The sequence below is a fragment of the Metopolophium dirhodum genome, chromosome 7 (genome assembly GCF_019925205.1).
Source record: "Metopolophium dirhodum isolate CAU chromosome 7, ASM1992520v1, whole genome shotgun sequence".
In the NCBI taxonomy this organism is placed as follows: domain Eukaryota; kingdom Metazoa; phylum Arthropoda; class Insecta; order Hemiptera; family Aphididae; genus Metopolophium; species Metopolophium dirhodum.
Genome location: NC_083566.1, coordinates 12974857 through 12997943, shown reverse-complemented (window position 1 = coordinate 12997943; position 23087 = coordinate 12974857). Strand labels below are relative to the sequence as shown.

The 23087-nt window shown below is 28.2% G+C and overlaps 1 protein-coding gene across 1 annotated transcript in view; it reads left to right on the top strand.

Annotated features, from left to right (window-relative positions):
* LOC132949017 (homeobox protein orthopedia) overlaps positions 1-18790 on the top strand; it is a 47696-nt gene extending 28906 nt beyond the window's left edge. Inside the window, exons 3-6 of the mRNA XM_061019763.1 lie at positions 13715-13901; positions 14872-15012; positions 18121-18221; positions 18599-18790. Of these exons, the coding sequence (XP_060875746.1) occupies positions 13715-13901; positions 14872-15012; positions 18121-18191 (399 nt within the window). The 3' untranslated portion in view covers positions 18192-18221; positions 18599-18790. The remainder of the gene's footprint in view (positions 1-13714; positions 13902-14871; positions 15013-18120; positions 18222-18598) is intronic.
* The last annotated feature ends 4297 nt before the right edge of the window (positions 18791-23087 follow it).

Genomic DNA, 23087 nt, shown 5'->3' with positions numbered 1-23087 from the left:
TGGAATGGAACAGATGATCGTGTACGGCGGGAGGGGACATTAAATGAGACACGGGATAGTGATTCAGGACTGTCAATTTTAGAGGAAAGAAGATTAGATAGAAATGATAAGTTAGCTAAGTGACGACGATCAGCGAGGCTATATTATTAATTATATTGTTTTTTTCCTTAAATTATATAGGTAACTAATGAAAAATACCAACCTACTTAATATTACGTCTAGAGTCTAGACGTCCTTTAATAATATTATTTGTTTGATGTTAGATATGATATTATAATAGTAAATAATAATATATTCTAGAGGAGCCATGAAGGTATATATTATAATTCTATCAATACCTAACTAATATTTTGCCTATAACTACATCTGTTATCTGTATACAGTAATTTATTATAGTAGGTACATGTTATGTTGTGGTTACATCAAGAGAAGGGTGTGTGAACAAGTTTATATATTGTGCACTATACATCACTCGACAAAAGGATCTTGAAACTATGTGTTTAGACTAAAGCTTTTGTAAATCCGTTTAGTATGTGTCACAATATGTCACAGCATATTGATCTTGACGTCATTGATTTATAAAGGCTTGGTACTTGGTAGTTTAACTGAACTTGAAAGCAAAAAAACTTTTTTAAATTTTAAGCATAAAATAAATCTTAATGAATATTTTTATTAGTTTAATACATTAAATTTAAAGCAAAAAAAAAATGTATTATTATCAGCCAAACTGGTTTTATAACTTCATTTAGAAAAAGGTGGGCAAGCGGGTGCCGCTCTGCTGTACAGTAGGTTACAAGTGTAGTCACTGTAATGGATGATGTTAAATTTGAATTCAATGGTATAATATCATTGTATAAGAAAAACGATTCTGAGCGAAAACGGTCAGTCAGCCTATGATATTACCAAGTATATTTGAAGATATTATTATGAATAAAGTAATTTATATATAACCTATTTACGTTGAACCTTGTTTTAAATTTTCAATCTTTAGCTATAAAAGTTCAACATTTTAGAAATTTTTAACAACAAAATAATTATTACATTTTAAATTTGATAAATTTTGTCAAAATTTGAACTTTAAATGCTTATAAAAAGAAATTGTGACTATGTATTTTTAATATTTTAACTGCTATTGTAACAATATATCAGGAGCCTTGTATTAAATTTTCACGCAATTTTACCCAACAAATGAAATTTTATTAATAATAGTAAAAAAAACTGAACAAATTGGAAACTGCAAATTTCCGTAAACAGTTCAAATCAAAACTGTGTATAAGGATTTTTAATATTTTTCAATGTCATTGTAAAAATATAGTAGGAGCCTTGTATTTAATTTTCAAGCTTTTTTACCCAACAAATAAAGTTTTATTGACATTCATAGCAAAAAAAACTAATACCATTAGAAACTGAAAATGTTCCTAGACAGTTTAAAATAAATGAAAATATTTTGAAAATTGTATTGTGTATAGAAAATGCGAATGTATAATGTGTACAAAAAAATACTGTGAATAGCAACTATACTAAAAAAATATGATAGAATATGATAGATTTATTATACCTATCGGCTATGTGGCTTATATAATAATGTAGGCTTCTAACTTTATAATGTAAAAATTTATGATATCACAACCTATATATCAGATTACATAATTTTATAGATAGTTTAAATTTAGTGATATTGCTTACCTATGTGGTTTAGACAGTAGGATAATAATAAGTATTGACTCGCTATTCAATAGTCAATAAACTTGATTAAAACCTTTATAAAATATTATGGCTTATATAGTCATATAATAATTCCCCATTACCCATGGGCTATTATAAAATGTATGTTTCTAAAATAAAATTCATAAACATATTTAATTACAATATAATATGCGTTTTAATACCTAATTAAAATAATACCATTCAATGATATTTTTGACAACATTTATTGGTTTTGTATTCATAAATTTAAATAATAATAAGAACAATAACTTTGTAAAATTGTACCTACATAAAATTATACATCTAATATACCAACATTTTTTATTTTATAAAGTAATAATTTTTAGATACCTAAGAATAGGTTTGCAAATATACTTGATTATATAAATATTATCATAAAATATTAAAATAATGTATACATAGCTAGTATACTACATTATTTGGTAAATGTTTGTATAGCAGTGGTTTTCGATAAAAATAAAATATAATGTAGCTTATAAATCAGCTAATACTACTACGGTATATAATTATCATAACAGTAGTATAACCCCTTGTCCCGGTCATCATCCCTTTACAGTTTACATGTTTTACGATACCGCATGTGTTTTCATTTCGGATGGATGTTGATTTATGACTAGTATATTATGTGCATGCTGGGATGGCACAGCGTTAATTAGACGATTCCGAGGTCAGAGGAAGGGGTCGACCCCTAACCGACTAAACCCTTTAAATATTTCCTGACCTAAACCGAATGAGGTTTTAGCATATTATAAATAAAATAAAAAATAAAATTCCAATCAAATATCAGCTGTCCAATATTATGAGTCATAAACAACTGTCAGCAAGATAATTACCGCATCTATAATCACAAACAAACGTTATTAAACCTTTTACAGTATTACGTATATAAAGTCAATATATTGTTTTAACATAAGATATTATCCATATTCGTTGTTGTTTTTTTTCCACTAATAATTGCAAGGCCTGGCTGGTGAGGGGGACAAGTGTTACTTATTTCATGGGTCATTCCTATAACCATATATATGACTCTGTTTTGCCCCCTTGGGGAAATTCTCGTAGTACCTATATGATATAACGGTGCAGTATACCATGTATACTATATATGAGAATTTTGCAACCCTTGTGTAAATCCCGAAATAATTCTGAGTATTATGTTGCCGCTAAGCTATCCGATGGCATGGGGAGAAGGTTCAATTTTGGACTTTTTTGTTATTGTTGTGGACTTGTGGTCAATTTGTACAGAAAGAACAGAAACCCGGCTATAAATCTATTGGTCGGCAAATCCCAGTTGTGTACGTTGTATTATGGTGTTACGTGTGCAAGACCACGGAACAGAGGAAAAACTAAAGCATTTCGTTTGGATTACCGAAAAAAAAATCTTTAAGAAAAAAATACACATTTGTTTCTTGTCCCTTTGGTTAGATTTTTATAGTGTTGTGCACCCCACTATATATCCAAGTTGTATATTACAATAGCTAATCATTATACCCACCACGTTTATATGTGGTAAATAACTACCTATGTGACATTGTAAGCAAATATAACATTTTATATGTATAAATATATAAAATACAAATATTTTCCTACTAGTATAATTTTCTGACACAATTTATTCCTATGAGTATACATAATAGTAATTTTTAGTTAGCAAAAAATGTACCTATTAACTTAACAATAACTGTAGTCTATAGCTACCCGTCGTAATATTTAATATTTGAAAATTTTTATTACAAATATGAAATATTAAACTATATAGCAAAAATATTTAAATTTGAGTATTGAGAAACTGTAGCTGTAGCCTGTAGGTATGATTCTAAAATAGGTTAGGTTTTTTTTCGTCATTGACGACTATTTATATAAAGATACACTGTTTATGTTGTATTGTATTTATACAGTATTATACTATTATAAGTATTTTCTTAATTCGATGGGACTAGTATAGTAGAATGGAGTGAATAGGATTTATAGGTTCGTGGTATAATACAAAAATCTTGAATCTAGTTCTAATATTTCTATGTGAATAAAAAATAATAATATAGGTATAGGTCCTTAATGGAAAAAAGTTTCAAGTCTACTTTCTACGATTAATATGTTTAAATTAGAAAAAAATAATTAAAATTATTTTTATTTAAATATCTAAGTTCGTCAACATGTATAGTTTAAAATTCAAAAACTTGGTATTTTTATATTTTTAGACAAAAGTTTTAGCAATTTATGAGCATTTTATCAACATGATTAAAGAAAATACATACAATATATGCATAGCTTACAGAGAGCCTAAATATTTTGAAGTACTAATTAAATAAATATAAATAATAACATAATATATATTATATTTGTTGAAAATATCATGTATCTATGTAAATGTATAATATCAGTTATTGCTTTTTAAATTTCAAAAGGAAAGAAAATCTATTTTTTTTAAGACTAATATTGAGTAAAAATGTAATTTTTCCAATTTTAGATTCTGAGTGGAACGATGAATGTATTGATTTTACAATGATGTGTGTTTTTTTTATTTTTATTTTTGTGTCTGTTTACACGATAAGTAGTCGAAATAATGATTGGATTTTCAACTTCAGTATCTTGTTCGAAGGGAAAGTGAATATCGTTGATGCATTGGGGAGGTTAAAATTTCAAATAGTTTTCAAAAGCGCCGGGAAAAACAACATAAAAATTAAGGAAAAACGGGAATTTTTACGCAAAATCAGTTTTCCACAAAATCGATTTTGGTTTTTGGTGTAACTCTAAAACAAATTAACGTATACACATGAAATTTTCACTGGTCATTTATATTAGCATTTTCTATACACGATAACATTTAAAAAATATTTTGATTAGTTTTGAACTAATTAGGAAAATTTTCAGTTTCCAATTGTATTAGTCTTTTTTTCTAAGGAAGTTAATAAAACTTTATTTGTTGGGTAAAAAGTTTGAAAATCTTATACAAGGCTCCTACTATATTGATACAATGACATTTGAAAAATATTAAAATCCTTAGTCATAGTTTTTTTTTATAAGCATTTAAAGTTCAAATCTTGACTAAATACGGAAAAATCACGAAAATTAGCAAATTATTTTGATTTGAGAATTCATAAAAATTTTTCTTTTGAAATCTAAGATTTTAAAATGTAATACAAGATTCCTTATAAGATTATCTACCTTTATCAAAAAATTAAATGTCTATAAGAAAGTCAAATAAAATTTTATGAGCGTTTGAAGTTCATATTTTCACAGTATTGGATATTTACTCGATTTCTCATGTAGCGGTTTTGTTATTTTATTGTTATTCAATAACGAATAACTGTAGATACATGAAAATTTTACTGAATGTTAATATTTTTATTTGATATAGACCATACAATTTTAAAAATATTTTGACTTTTTTTGAGCTGCTTGTGAACATTGTCAGTTTTCAATATTTTTTTGTTTTTTTCCTATAAATATCAATAACATTTTATTTGTTGGGTAAAAAAGCGTGAAAATTGAATGCCAGGCTCCTGATATATTTTTACAATAGCAGATAAAAATATTAAAAAATATATATGCACAATTTTTTTTTATGAGCATCTAAAGTTTAAATTTTGATTAAATTTATCAAATTTAAAATTTAAAAATGATTTTGTAATTAAAAATTTATAAAATGTTTCAACACTTACAAATTGTGTCCATGTATTTTTGATAATTATAAATTATTGCAACAATAACTTACGATGAACTTTGTAATACATTTTTAAGCTTATTGACTGAGAAATAAATATGTTAATGTCTAAAAAATCGTTTTTAGGTTGGAAGAAATGTTCCAATAATTTTGCAAGTGGTCAAAGTAAATTTCATACAAACTCCTTACAAAATACACATACAAACAATTTTTGGGGGTAGGGTTGTAGAATTGATTCTATAGAATAACTTTTTTACAAATTCATACAAATTTTATATTAATTATTCATGAAAAAAATTTTTAAAAAATCATTAAGAAGTGTAGTGATTTTTGTCGCAAATTTCCATAAAACTGGTGAAAATTTAATCGCACTTGAGTGCGAATAAAATATATATACCATCAGCAAACTAGTTGCACGATAATCACATTTGCAACTAGTTTTAATTCTCAATGCAAAACAACGTCGCACTGTTGGCAGAGAACTTCAGAAAAAAATTAAAAAAATTAGAAAGTTTTAAATGTCTATAAACTTCAAAACTGATTGAAATGTATAAGTCTAATTAGTAGTTATAGGTACTTGGAAATTTTAATTATACCTATACAAAATTATAATTTATTTAATAGCTATATAGTATAGAAAATGAAATGTTCAAAATTTCTTTATTGAAACTTTTCCTCTTTTACTTTTTTTTATAAAATTACAACAAAATATCTTAAATTACATTTTCAAGCTTATGGTATTAAAAATAAAATTTTTACAAATTTTAAACTAAAAAATAATCTCCAAATGTTCAGGATTTTAAATAATTTTTGAAATAAGAAAATGAGTATACATATAATATTTTTATCTAGCCGTTTATACGCATATTATTTTTGAATTATAACTAAATTGCTAAAATTGTTTAATCGTTATTTTACGTTTGATATCCAATTTCTTAAAAATTACTATAATAATAACACTATAATTACTATAAATTACCATAAAAATATTTTAAATTGTCTGAAAAATCATAATTTTAAGTCTCAATGGTTATTTATTTTAGAACTACGTACAACAAAATGTTAAAATCAATTTTGTAAAAAAACTGGTTTTGCGTTAATATTGCCATTTTTTTGTAATTGTTTTAGATTCTGAGTGAAGTGATGAATGTATTGATTTTACAATAATGTGTGTTTTTTTTTTATTTTTTTTTTTATTTTTGTGTCTGTCATCACTTTTTAGGACAGTAAAAATGCTTGGACTTTCTTCGACAGTAACTTTTCTGATAGGAAAGTGAATCTAGTTGGTACTTTAGGGGATCAAAAGTAAAAAATTCCCAGTAGTTTTCAAAAGCGACGCGAAAAACAAAAGAAAAATTAAGGAAAAACGGGAATTTTTACGCAAATTTTGTTTTCGAGAAAATCGATTTTGGTTTTTGGTGTAACTCTAAAACAAATGACCGTAGGGATATGAAATTTTAACTGACATATTTACTGACATTTTACGGACATGTCAGTTTTCAATTTTTTTAGTTTTATAAATAAAAACTGTGACTAAAGATTTTTAATTTTTTTCATCTGCCTTTGAAACATTAACCTAGGAGCCTTCCATTAAATTTTCAAGCTTTTTTACTCAACAGATAAAATTTTATTGATATTTATAGAAAAAAAAACTAAAAAAATTGAAAACTGACAATGTCCGTAAACAGCTCAAAAAGAGTCAAAATATTTTGTAAATTTTATGGTGTATTGAAAATGCTAATATAAACATTCAGTCAAAATTTCATGTCCCTACGGTCATTTGTTTTAGAGTTACACCAAAAACCAAAATCTATTTTCTCAAAAACAGATTTTGCGTAAAAATTCCCGTTTTTCCTTAATTTTTATTTTGTTTTTCACGTTGCTTATGAAAACTACTGGGAAATTTTTATTTTTGACCCCCCAAAGTACCAACTAGATTCACTTTCCTATCAGAAAAGTTACTATTGAAGAAAATCCAAGCACTTTTACTGTCCTAAAAGGTGATGACAGACACAAAAATAAAAAATAAAAAAAAAACACACATCATTGTAAAATCAATACATTCATCGCTTCGCTCAGAATCTAAAATGTAATACAAGATTATCCATAAGTTTGTCTACCTTTATCAAAAAAAAAAAATATCTACAAGAAACTTAAATTAAATTTTCATGAGCGTCTGAAATTTATATTTTTACAACATTTGATATTCACTCGATTTCTCATGTAACAATTTTCTTATTTTATTGTAATTAAAAAACGAATGACTGTAGATACTTGAAAATTTCACTGAATGTTTATATTAGCATTTTCTATACACCATAAAATTTTGAACATTTTTTGACTCTTTTTGAGCTGTTTACGGACATTGTCAGTTTTCAATTTTTTTAGTTTTTTTTTCTATAACTATCAATAAAATTTTATTTGTTGGGTAAAAAAGCGTGAAAATTTAATATAAGGCTCCTGGTATATCATTCTAATAGCAGTTGAAAAATATTAAAAATACATAGGCACAATTTTTTAAAGTTCAAATGTTGACAACATTTATCAAATTTATAATTTATTAATTATTTTGTAGTTAAAAATGTATAAAATGTTTAACTTTTATGGCTAAGGATTGAAAATTTAAAACAAGGCTCCCCGTAAATAGGTCATATATAAATTACTTTCTTCACAATAATATCATCAAATATACTTGATAATATCATAGGCTGACTGGCCGTTTTCGCTCAGAATTGTTTTTCTTATACAATGATATTATATCATTGAATTCAAATTTAACACCATCCATTACAGTGACCCACTTGTAACCTACTGTACAGCAAAGCGACATCCACTTACCCACCTTTTTTTTATTTTCTCCAATATTATAATGTCAATGACAGGTTATTGTTTGCATTCAAGAAACAAAAAAGTACCAACTATAGATCCAATTTTCTATCAGAACCAACCTTAATGTCGAACTGAGTAAATTATAATCTAATTGATTGTTTTATTTTGATATACTATTAGAACCCCTTAAATGTTAATGGTATTATAATATTAATTATTAAAATCTACTACATTTTACTAATAAGTAATAGTATATAAGATATTATATTGTATTGTAATTTGTAGCTAGTTGTTACACACTGTCTATACCTACTTAATAATATATTACATCTGTGAAAACTAAAAAAAATTTGGGATTTGCCTATAGTCAACATTTAGCATATATTTTTCTGTCACCACAGTAATTGATGAAATAAGTAAACACGGATACCTATATTAATACAGATAATTTATTTAAAAGTAGTATAGTCTGTGCATGTATCTAATTTTGTTTGCCCTACAGCTGATAGGAAATAGAAATTTGATCGTCAGGCTTCGCAATAAACGTAGAGTCAAAATACTCAAAACTAATTTCAATAACTGCAGTGGAAACTTTCTTCAGTATAACTAAAGTTGTTCGATTGCATTAAAAGTAACGGCGAGACTAGTGATGATTTTAGGGGAGAGTTAGACGCTAGTGGAGAAATCGGCAATTAATGATAAGTTGTAACTGAACGTGCTATAATTGAATCCCAATAGTGCATCTGTCGATATATATAAATATAAATAATAGACGACAAGTGACGGAGTGCATTATTGTAGTAAATATTAATTGCCCACCCTATGTCCTTATACCTATGTCCTATAGTCACAATATAGCCTATATAATAACTGTGATGCTGCAGATTTCAGAAGACTGCGTTAAAAGAAAACATAAATAAAACGCTTGAAAATTGACACCGATTGAAATGTAAAAACATAAAAATGAATACTGCTGAACTGCGCGTAAGTTAAACGAAGAATGTACCTACCTATATCTATATGGGATAATAATACATTAATACCGAAGCACATTTAACAAACGTGACACGTGTACTATTTTCGTACATATTACGGCTACTACACGCACTACTGTGTCTATGTGTGTCAATATAATGTACCTGTATATACATATGTTTATGTATGACGTATGTGTTTATGTTTACATCTTACCACACCACACCATTAGAATTCGCGTGGTAAAGTTTTTGAACTAAAGACGAACATTTTACAGCCGGTAATAACGGACTTTTTTGTTTTTTGTTTATTACTAATATATATTACCTATATATCATCGTAACATCATATCATATACACACACACGTGACTAAACGCGACGTACAAATATATGGCAGCGCACGTAAAAATAAAACAAAACGAGAGAAAGAAAAGTCAATAAAAAAAAAGCTTTGAGATTCCATTTGTCACCCCCGGCGGCGGCCACGAATAATATGTATACAGCTAGGGGTTTGCGCGAGCAAACGGATTTTACGAGCCGTGAAAAGACGGGTGTCGACAAGGCGGCGGCAGTGATTGAAGTCCGGCGGTCGGCGGTGGTGGACTGCGGGGAGTTTATTGGTTTATGAATTTCGTATTTCGATGTGTGTGTAATGTTTACGTACGATAGTCCAACAAGTCGACGAGCAAGGAATGGGAGAGAGTGACCCGGACGGACTTTCGTTCCTATTGCTTATATACACGTATGAGTGTATGTGTGTGTGTGTGTGTGTGTGTGTGTGTGTGTGTGTGTGTGTGCGTGTGTGCGTGTGTGTGTGTGTGTGTGTGTGTGTGTGTGTGTGTGTGTGTGTGGCGGCGCGCTTGCGTGCGTGCGTTTTACGGCCTTCGCTGACACGAAACGAAACGGTATGATTTCACCATTAGCGGATTAATGGACACACACACCGTCGACGGGTACCGACCGATTTATTATACCTCCTCCTGCTAACCCCCTCGCGCATGTATACCGCGTGAGCACACCCTATTTCAAACGCACAAGGCACAACACACGACTGCAGTATTCGTAAACTGGTGTGTGTGTGTGTGTGTGTGTGTGTGTGTGCATATATCCTCCCTATACCCTCAGAGTCCATTGGGCTTACACTGCGGGGTTAGAGTAAATTGAACGCTAAATCGTATATTATATACAATGTATATAATGTATAGTATATATTATAGCCTCGGCAGCGAAGCAAAAGGCGCGTGATTTGCCGTCTCCGCGCAATATACATCATCACGCTTGCATATTATAGTGTGCTGTGCGCGCACAGTCATACGTCAAAGTGTGTAATTTTTTTTGTTTTTTTTTTTCACCAACATCTCCCAGCCCTAAAAGATGACTGTTTTATATGCATAAAGCGCTTTATTTAAATATATATATATATAAATATAATATTAGATCGGTATATATTATATCTACGCTTCGTTTAATGCCAAACTACCAAATACCACGTGTCTAAGTATCTGGCCCTGTATCAGGAATCCGGGCTTTCATATTTTTTAATTAGCAGTGGTCACTGTTAATTATAATGTTTAACAATATTATAACACAGTTAAAAGGACGACGCACCCGCATATGATGTCTCCGTCTTACGCGCGTACGACATGGCAAATTTTACGCTCAGCATATCACGTTTAGCTCCGTTAGTTGAAAAATTAGAGTGAATTGACTTCTTATAAAATGTGAAGATGAGATTATTATCTAGGGCATCTTATAGGATTTGTGCTGTAAAATACTAAAACTTCTAAAGTCACAATGGCCAATATATCTATGCTGTGGGTCTTAAAAAAAAAATAATAATAGTTATTAGGTTAAATAGGTGTAATTGAAACTTAAAAGTATATAGTAATAAAGGCGTTCAAATTTATCAAAATGCATTTAATCTCGCTCCCACCCGTCATAAATGTTTTATTTTTTCTTATAAGTTAAGACTTAATAACTAACCTTATTAATTAAAAAATAAATTTACCCCGTTTGCATCTATACAATACATCGAGGATCGAGGTGTAAAAAGTAAATAAGATTATACAAAAGGGTTAAACAATTAAGGGAGCGTTAAGAATAGGGTTTGAACGTCCGAAAGTCCCTCGTCTCTAATGCCATAGCACTTATACCATTAGGTACACATCAGCACCAGTCCCTCCGTCTTTTTGACCTCATTATTACCACCACCACTAATGAATATAAATCTTGTATGAATGGTAAATCTCTGTAGTTGAAGTAATAGTACCTACCTAACGGCTAACAATTGTATAATGTATAATATAATATAATATGTAGGTAGGTATACATTGCACTATTTCAGTTTTGTATTTATATACAATATATGCTGATTTTGTATATTAAACTAAAGGAAATGAATATCGGTATGTATACACTTCTTTACAAATTACATTTGATTATTAAAATTATATTATTTTAAAAGTTTGTGATATTATGTCATAAAGAAATATAAGCACTTTAAACATGTTGTGCGTTTTTTAAACAAATTTTTTTGGTATTATAATATTAAATAATATATTACATTTTACTAGTAGACTATTATAATTTATAGGGTGTTCCCGCTTTATACGGAAAAATTCCGGCTTTCCGATTTTTTTTTAAATATGTTCTATTCACTATTTTCATACTTATATAACAGTATTATATGCCAAACATGCATTATTACTAGCGGTTAAGTATATGTCTACATTAATATATATCATTATCTAATATTACTAAAAAGGTCTTTTTTATTGAATAAAGGATGATAATATTATGTTATTTTATTATAAATGAACGTTTTAATTTTGTTAAATATAAAATTTATAGTTACTCCCATAATTTAAAATGTTATATCTGACCATCCTACTAATAGTATATACTATATATTATATTGCAATTTGTAACAGTTGTTGTACAATGTTGTACACTGTCTACCTACTTAATAATATATTATATCTGCAAAAACTACTTTTGGGATTTGCTCATAATAAACATTTATCATATATTATATTTGGCATTTTTCTGTCACGCAAAATTGATGTAATAATTAAGCATGGATACCTATAGTAATACAGATAATTAAGCTTTTACTTATTAATTTGATAGTTTATTTAAAAGTAGTATATTATTTTATAGTCTGTGCATGCACCTAATTTTGTTTAACCTGCAGCTGAGAGGAAATTGAAATTTGATCGCCAGTCTTCACAATAAACGTTGTATAGTTAAAATTCTCAAAATGCATTTCAATAATTGCAGTGGAAACTTTCTTCAGTTTAACTACCTACAGTTGTTCAATCGCATTAAAAGTAACGGGACTAGTGATGATTTTAGGGGAGAGCTAAACGCTAGAGGAAAAATTGGCACACATAATGATAAGTTGTAACTGCACGTGCTATAACTGAGTACTAATAGTGCATCTGCAGATAGATATAAATATAAACAATAGACTACAAGTGAACAGAGTAAATTGTTGTAGGCTGTAGCAGATATTAATTGCATACGCGATACGCTATACGCAGTATACAATGTATATATTATATGTATACTATACATATTATATATACCTAGTCATAATATAGCCTACCTATATAATAACTGTGGTGCAGATTTGTTAGGTTATAATTGTGTTTACCCTGCAGCTGAGAGGAAATTGAAATTTGATCGCCAGTCGTCACAATAAAGTTGTAGAGTTAAAATGCTCAGTTTAGTGAAATGAACTGAATACACTCACGAAATAAGTCAATTTATTAACGTTTTTCGTACCGTTGTTTATTATGCAGATATCATACAATTTTACCAAGGCCATATATTATATATTAATATCGAATATTTTCATATCATAACCACTTATTCTACTCGGCCATGTCATATATGTATGTGTATGTCATTGTAACAATTTATATGCTAAGATATTTCATGTTATACACGTACACCTAATCGCAAGGAGGGGCGAAAAAAAATGAACTCCGCCGAACATCAGAAGGCATGAATAAATTGGTTTTCATTCAGTAATCCCTAGGTCAACGGGATTACAGGATTATTAGATACAACCCCTCTACTTTTATTACTTTTCACGTACCGAACATACGGGATAGGGGGTTCACGTCATTTGATAAATTATAGTACAAAATTATAACTCCCGAAAGCCCAGATATTGTACATTTTATTACTTACAAAATAAATTAGTATACCGACAGTATAAGCACTTTATTGCATTTCTTTTGTTCCAACTATGTGTAGACATAAAACTTTTGCGTTTTTTTTTGTATCGTGGCTTAGATATACAAACGAATCGTTACCATTATATATATTATATACATAATACCGATGAAACATATAAACCATATTTAAGCATAAAGCAACTGAGCAAGCAAGTTTTAATCAAAAACGTATTTATAATATATTTTATAAATATATATACCTATTTAAATATGTAAATAATTTAATATTCAAACTAAAATAAATTGATTCGGAGAACTTATAACTTTGATTAATAGGTTTGGTTCCAAAACCGAAGAGCAAAATGGAAAAAACGCAAGAAATCAACAAACGTGTTCAGGAGCCCTGGTGCCCTGTTGCCGTCCCACGGACTACCACCGTTTGGGTCTATGTCCGACAGTTTGTGTCCCACGTCAATGTTCAGCTCTCCAGACACCAGATGGGGTGTGACTAGCATGGCCACGGGTAAAGTATATGTATTTACTATACTTGTATAGTTGTATGATATATTGTATATTATGCTAGTTATATTAGTTAAATTTATTATATAGGTATACCTATTATATATTCCTACATACCTATAATATATGTAGATAAATAACATATACCTAGGTTTAAAATATACCGCACACGAGGCGAGTAGGTTTAGAGATTCGTTGTAGCTATACCATGGTTTTTATTTTATTATTGCAATAATAAAATAAAAAATTGTCATTGTATTTAAAAAAAAATTTTAATAATTAATAGGTAAGAGGTTTTGTGAAATAATATAATAAACATTGTTTTATTTATTAAAATTAATTGGTTATTATTAAAAGTGCGTATTTTAATTATTGAGTAGTTAGTAAAATTAAAGATATAACTAGGTATAATAATTTGCAATGGGGGCCCCGAAATTTTAGCTGTCTAGGGGCCCACAAATGTTTAATCCGGCACTGCCAATGTACTCCGTTTATTACTTAAAATACCAGATTTATATAATCATATTATAAATTATAAATAGTAATTTAACAAGTGTTACCTTAATCTAGACGATGACTTGACTACTTGAGGTACATTGCCCATCGAATGTGTCAGTAACCTCAGAAAATAATCTTATACCAAAGTAATATATAAAAGTTAATATACAAGTCATTAATGGTTTTATTCAAATCTGTTATGAAAAATTGTCTTATTTTGTTTCTCAAAAGTTAAATTTTATTACAGTTTAGAATATAAATTGTATACAAATTCTTCTTTTTTTATGTAATTAAGAGGTACAGATAGTAGATACCGTATACCTACATAATAAATAATAATTAAATATATTAATATAATATATTGATTTATTATTATTATATTTTAATGCATATAATTAGAATATTATATATTTGTTTCGTCTTTCGTGTGCCTAAACATTGAGACCGTTTATAGTTAAAATATTGAACATTCTTAGGACTCAGTCAACTGACCGGCGGTACAGTTACCATGAGCGGATACAACCATCAGAACTCGTCACTCAGCTCCGTGCCGATCACGACGATGGCTACCAATGCTCAGAATATGTATCAAGCGCACTATGGTCTCAATTCACTAGGCAAGTAAACAAGCAAATTTAATCGTTGTTTTACATAACGAGTAGTAATTATATTATTTTTAAAATAATATAATGAACACTTTCAAACATCTATAAATTATAATGTCAACAAATCGGATTACTTGTATTTTATTTACCCATATGATATAATTATAACGATATGGTATTTAAGAACAAAGAAAAAATCTGAAATCTAAAATAACATTCGTGCTGTACCTAGGTATAGTCGCAAAATGTGTTATTTTCATTAATTTTGCATGCATTAACACAGTTATTCAAAACTCAAAGATGTTTGACATTATTATTTATATTCTCTTAGATATTTAGGTACATTATAATCAGGTCATATTTTTATTCCATTTTTAAGGCGGTATAGAATATATACATTGTCATGGTTTCTTGAAAACATATTTAATGCAAATGACCAAGTTGTCGAAGCAGAAATTGTATACATTTCAAGACTAAAAAAAAAAAAAAACATATTTATGGTTCATAAATTTTCTTTGTAGAGGAAAAATATTGAGTAGCGTGCTATTTTATTAGCTTCTAGCATCAAACTCTTTCTTAAATTTAATAATGTATGTGTTAAAAAGGGCCTCTATAGGCCCTAGTTTCACGCAACACCACTAACATTGAGACGTAATAAATAACTGTTTATTTCTATAACACAAACAAATCTGAATAAATAGCAACATGGCATTAAAAGCTGTTTTATCATAATTCATTCAAAATCTATGATAATACTTTTTAATTATAGGTTAAAAATATATCAACGCATCGGTATATCGTATCACTTTTATCTGATAAAATTTTACCTTGTATAGGTACTACGATTTTTAAAATGTACTCAAATTAAAGAGATTGTTTGCTGCATAAACTATACATATTTAATGCATTTAATAGTTGAAGATTCAAAATGAGTCTAGAATTGTTATTGTTTACAAACAAATATTTATATTTATAGGTACTATTTTTTATTTATTATTTTATTAATATAACTAGTAAGTTGTATAATTTGATGGTTGTATGTATGTATTTATGTACAGTATCTCATAATACGACTACATCAATAACAAATCAGAAAAACATCGGTAAGAGAGGCAATATTATATAAGTATATTGTGAATTGTTATGACATCTACAGATATTGTTTCATTGTGTGAGTTGTATACTTAGATGATGGATAGTCAGTGGCCGGTATACCACGTGCTTTATAATAATATCATTAAACGCAATTAATATGTAGGAAGGTAATAAAATGTGAATTTTCATTCACTGGATACAAACCTTTATATGTAGGTATATTATATGTTATATGTATATACACTATAAATAATACTATAGGTAGTATAAGTGTATAACCACTACAACCTACATACCATATTATACACCTAACCTAACTTCTATACACATTAAACCACCTATGCATCATTATATTGTAAGGAATAATTTAACATACAAGTGTGAAAAATAATTAAACGTGGCATTGATAATATAATACCTATATAACATTATATTATCCTTCTCGGCTCAAACATAATAGTTTATAACGTATACATAGGTAATATAAATCTTATTTGTTTTTAGAGTAAAATTAATGTATATAACTGCTCTATGTTTTTCACGTAAGATGAAAAAAATTTTTCAAAAATCTATGTAGATAATAGATATAATTAAAAGTCCAGACTTTAGGATACAGAGACCGGGTTTTAGGATATTTGAGCATTCATCTCCACACCTCTACTCAGGATTGCTGGCATTTCTTTAAACATATTTGATAGGTGTCAGTAGTTGACCAGAATCTGTAATAGAATTACTGAAACATAATATTCAAATGTTTTGGATTTATAAATTGTATTATTATGACGAACGGATCTATAGATATATATCAGCTATTTATCATTTAACAAATATTTAATTATGTACATATTTTTGTTTAACTGTTAATAATATTACTAATAAACATTTATTAAAATTTAAAAAAAAAAATTATGTCCCAACACGTCCAAATACAAATACAAAAACCATCTAGGAATAAGGAGATGTCAGTGCACTATTTGTTTTCTCTCTCTGGCCCACGCGCAACATAGATAAAACGCATTTACGCAGAATCATTTTTTCTTTGTTTTTAAGTAATCTTAGAGTAAAATCACCCATTACAAAAAAGATAGAAAAGAATATTTTTAAGGGAATTACATATCGATTTGTCTAAATATTGTCTCAAAACCATTTAAACATAATTTAAATTTCCAAAATGTTTTTGTTTATTTTGAAAGTTAAATACAAAGTCAAATAACAATAAAATATAAAATTGATATGTCATTCCCCTCAAAAATACTATTCTCTATCTTTTTTGAAATGGGTGATTTTACTCTAAGATTACACAAAAACAAAGAAAAAATGATTCTGCGTAAATGCGTTTTGTCTATGTTACGCGTTGGCCAGAGAGAAAAAACAAATAGTGGGCTTACATCCTCATAAGCAAATTTATCAAAATCCTTCATTCAGTCTGTTCAAATATCCGTGGCTTGAATGAAACAGAATGATTTTAACTTTCACTGCAGCTATATTCTCCACGTTCTCGTCGACCTTTTTCTGCAACAATATAAACAAATGAATAGGTACCTAGTTTAGAGGAAAACATAGAAATTAAAAATATGAATATAAATCAATTTAAAAAACTATGAACTAGCGAAATATGCAATTTAATACTCATTAGGTATTATATGATAAATAATAAAATGATCTATTATTTATTAGGTATTGAATTGTTGGTCGATCAGGATAAATTGCATGGGGATGCTGATGACGAGGGGTGTGTATACTGTTAAATAAAATAAAGTAACAGTACAAGCCACAAATATCTCTTTATTAATAAAAACTGTTCGGTACGTTGATCGATTGGTGTGGTGGACGATACTGACGGTCGGTCCTCGGCCCTCGCACTATATCCCGATTACCCATATTATACATCATCAATCGTTATCATCATCATCATCGCCATAATAATAACAATAACAATAACCAACATATTATATGAGTAATGATTTTTTCAGACTAAATATAAAACATGATTTAATGTAGAATCAATGTTTGTCTTAATCATAGGTGATTCAAACAAATGGCGATTTTCCAAAGATCAATTCAAACCCTATCCAGCAGACTCCCAGTTGTTTTAAGAATCAATGTGATGTGCATCGTTGTGTTTTGTAAGTAGAAACGCTTAAGCAAAAAAAAAACATGTAATTTGTGGCAGATCATTAAAAAAAATAATAAAACCTATTATTGGGTTACCTACTGTCTACTGGTCTATACTAGACACTAAACACTCGAGTGATCACTGTCTAGTGTCTAGTATAGACCTAATTTTAGAAACATTTTTCACAGTACCTATCTATTTCATATTATTGAGCAGTTAGGCGCCAAATATTGAAATATCTAAGTACCTATTGGTACCTAATTATACGCTATACTGATCACGTTCCTTAATTGCTTTCGTTAACATAAAAACATTTAACATTATTTTCCACTCAGTTTAGACAAAAATATTTGTAAATTGTAATTGTGAAACTACCTTGTGTTTCAGATACCGTGTTTACACACAAGACAGCAGCACGAACAACTCTGTACAAATGCAGACGAGGCGGAGCTGATTAACTGAACAATTTTTTTCTTCCAAATTATTATTATTATTAATATTAATTAGTGTTTGGTGATGCGTTTTTAAGATTAAGAATATTTTTTAAACTATTCATTAAATATAATTATTGTAAATCTATAGCGGCAATAACGTTTATTCTTACTACCTACCTACTCGTGTAAACAATTTAAACTTATCCATCTGTTACTAGCAATTTGAAATACAAATAATTTGAATATGATTGTAAACAGTGCCCGGGTTGCATAAGTAATGAGACTTCTCCAACGGTAACTGACAATGAGATACATCAATAGCTATTAAAAATGTATAAATACCTCTTAAAATATATGATATAACTTATATATAACACACCGGCCTATAATACCGAACTGAGTTCAATATTAACCTAATAACAAATAATAATAGGTAGGTAAACTGTACAAAATACCTACCTACCTATTACATTTTATTGTTTATATATCAATGCCCACAATACACTAATACAAATCACTAATTTTAACATGCCAATATACCTACAGCTTGGGCCATATTTTTTTGGGTTGGGCTATTTACATGGTACCAGTATGATAAGGATTTAATAATTTTATTGTTATTCATAAAAAAATAGTATTTGTAAATTATTGTAAATAAGGCATAAGCGATGGAAAAAATATTTCTTCAATAACAAATGTAGTAAAATATTAATACTCTGTTTATACATTGGACAATAGACATTATAATAATTTGTAGTAACATTTGCACTGGTTGAATTTATAAAAAAATTTAATTTTTGAAATTTCCCCTAAATCAAAGTACCTTGGACCACTTTTGAGTTTTTACCCGACTTAGTGCATAAAACTATTTAGTTTCAAGTTGCATTATATAAACCGTCTGTTTAAAATAGGTAGCTTATAATTTGTAAAAAGTTAATTTTCCCGATACTAATTTACTACATTTATTTTTCAATTACGAAACTATTAAATAGGTACCTACTATATTATAAATACAATGAAAACCGAGTAGCTAATGCCCTAATGCCTCATATAAAGTCAATTAGGTAGGTATATATCCACCAAGTATGTTAATGGTACCTATACAATTTATTTATATATTTACAAATTAATAGTCTGCTTACAATAAACGAATATAATATCATGAATTTTACTCCATTACATTTGTTTATTAAGCTAAAATAATTATGTTGAATTATAAAAATGCCTATATTTGAAAATTTTCTAATTGTACAGTTTTTATCTTTCAATATAATTTAATGAAGAATACAGCAATTTAAAAGTGTAATGTTTTGTGACTAAACATTTAAAAATTTCATGAAACAACAACACATAAGGTACCTAGACGCATACGTTCTATACATAAAGTTTAATTTTAAACTTATTTAGGATATATATGTATTATTATCTTTTAAATATTATAAAATATTATAGTAGGTACCAAGTGAATTGAATAATATAGGTACTATCTTACCAACAGTGGGCACTGGTTACTAGGTCTATATAGATACCTAACGCTATTGTATGTATCAAATGATCTGGTGGCGTATTTAGGAGGTTTTCGGAGGGGATAAAAACCCTGCCCCTTAAGCCCAAAAGAAATAGGATGCCAGCATTTTTAATATTTCATTTTTTATAACGTTTTGTACAAACTTAAAGTTGGATAGTTGACGAATACAAATTATTGTCATATATCAAATATTGATTGGACAACCCACCACCCAAAAAAAAAGTCCTAAAATACGCCACTGATATGCCCGTAAATATGGATATAGTTTTAAACGTTAAACAAATTAACACATAAGAAAATCTATAGTCATTGCAGTCCATTCATGATCCATAGTTTTATTTTATCTCCGATAATTTTAAAGGATACTAACATCGGATTTGATGTTGCCATGAATATTATACCTACTATAAATGTATGAAATTCCATACACGTTCGAATAAGTATATCCACAAAGTATACGTTTATATAGCATTATAGCCGTATAGGTAATTGTTAGTAATTTAGTCAATGTTCTAAAATATAATATATATATTTGTGTTGTAATATTTAGGTACTAGTTTTATAATAAATTATTGAAGGTACCTAACTTAAAATTGTAAGTGTGTCCATTAGATCTATTGGGTTTTCGAAAAAAACACATCTATACCTACTTAACAATCATTCTTCGTTCAATTCCAATGTTACCTATCTTATTTGTCTAAAATTTTATCTGACAAAAACTACCTTACGATATAATAAATGTACAACATTTTAAAATAAGAATACGTAGGTAATGCGTATCTTATTTATTTTTATAATTTAATATAATACACAATATACATTTATGCTGGGTTGCATAAACAATTTATTACATTTAATGGTACACTAAAAATTTAATGGATCAATCATGGGCCACTAAATCTTATTTAAGGGACCATTAGTTCACTATTGATTCATTAAATGTTTTGTGCAACCCAGCATTAGCGTTGGGTACCTTCAAAAATGCATTCTTATGCGATATTGCATATTTTGGCAAGTGTTTCAGTCTTAAAACGTGTAACGTGTTGATAATAATATGTTATAGTGTTTCGATGTGGATATAGATATTTGTTTAAATTTTCTGACTTTTGTGGGATGAACTTACAATTTATTATACCATGTATAGCTTGATAAGTTGTAGGTATAGATTCCTGCTATGTAAGCCCGCAAACCGCATGAATAGGTACAATAGGTATTCTAAAAATATTGGACTGTTCAATAATGTTATAAATATTATACGCCCTATACTATACTTATAAAAATAATTGTGTATAACAATATATAGGTATATTTTAATTTATAATACTTAGAGGCCTTGCTACTACCGTCAATTTTAGCTCAAAAGACCTTAAGTTTTGACTTATTAATAATCATTTACAACTAAAACATAGTTTCCGGGTGGCTTAAGCGAGATTAGAATTTGCCTAAATGTTGCCCCTTAAATAATAGCTGTAGCGAGGCCTCTTAATACAACATGTAATTCAAAATTCAATATTTATCTCTACCCATCACATATAAGTGGAACTGTTAACTGTATTTTAATGTACCTATACAAAAAAATTAAATCTATAAAAATAAATGCCTAGTAACTGGTCATCCCTTTAATATGCCCTTAGAACTATAACCCCAGGAGAAAATACGGAAAGTACAACATTATTGCATTTTGTTTGTCGTTTGGTAGGTACCCACCTACCAACCTAGGTCCATTTGTCTAAGCAAGGTGTTTAAATCGGCACTTGGGTAGGTACAACTACTGTACCCTACCTACAACAGTAGTACAATTTTAGTTTTCTATAATGATCTCCTGATCTCCATATCTAATGTTATAAACATGTTGTGTACGATTCGTTTAATTTAGTACCTAGGTATTTTATTCTGTCTCTAATGTAACATGTTACATTTATACACAAGTGATAAATAATAAGTATCTACCTAATTCTAAATAGGTACCTAAGTACTATACTACTATTACATATAGGTAGCTAATGTTTTTTTTTTAACATTATACGACACTATTTCCTTACATGATTTACTTTTACCCGAGAATATAAGTTAAAAGCTGTACTTGTGTAATATACCTAAGTATATCTAGGTACCTTACTAATATAGTAAAGCCGTTATAAATCATACGTACGTTATTACAATATTATATGGGTAATACAGTATGTAGGTACCTATCGTTTAATTAATTTTCTTAGTATACGATTTAATTTAGATAATAATTCTAAAATAATGTTCTTTAAACCCTTGCGCTACCCATTTGAATATTTGATATAGGTACCTACCTATATAACTTTATAAGTATAATCATTGATTATAATTTTTAAATTGTAGTATTTATAATCAATGGTATAATCGTGTCCAGTTTATACCTACCTACCTACCTTATATTTTATTGCATATTATACACGGTTATAAATTATAATAATAATAATTTATTTTTTATAGATCTATCAACCAATTATAATTATTATATTAGGTTTATATTTTATTATTATTTATTAGAGTACCTACCTATGTCCTATAGGTACGTAGGTAATTATTGTAGGTATATTTTTATTTACCAACAATAATGATTGATGGTCACCCCAATTATTAATAAACCATAGTTTTTAAGCTCCAGATCATTTATAATTATGAAATCTAGATAAATTTATTAATTACCTAGCAATAAATATACATGTACATTTTGTAAAATATTTTATATACTTAAGTTAATTTAATTTAATTTAGGAAATTCTACTGGGTAGAGTTATAATAACCAGAATTTGAACCTGGATTTTGTATATTGTAAATTATATAAACCTAAAGAAAAAAATAAATTTTTGTGTACCTATCTTGAACTTTGTTTTTTATCAAAAAAAATCAGTTTTTTCATTTTTGTTATTAAAAAAGC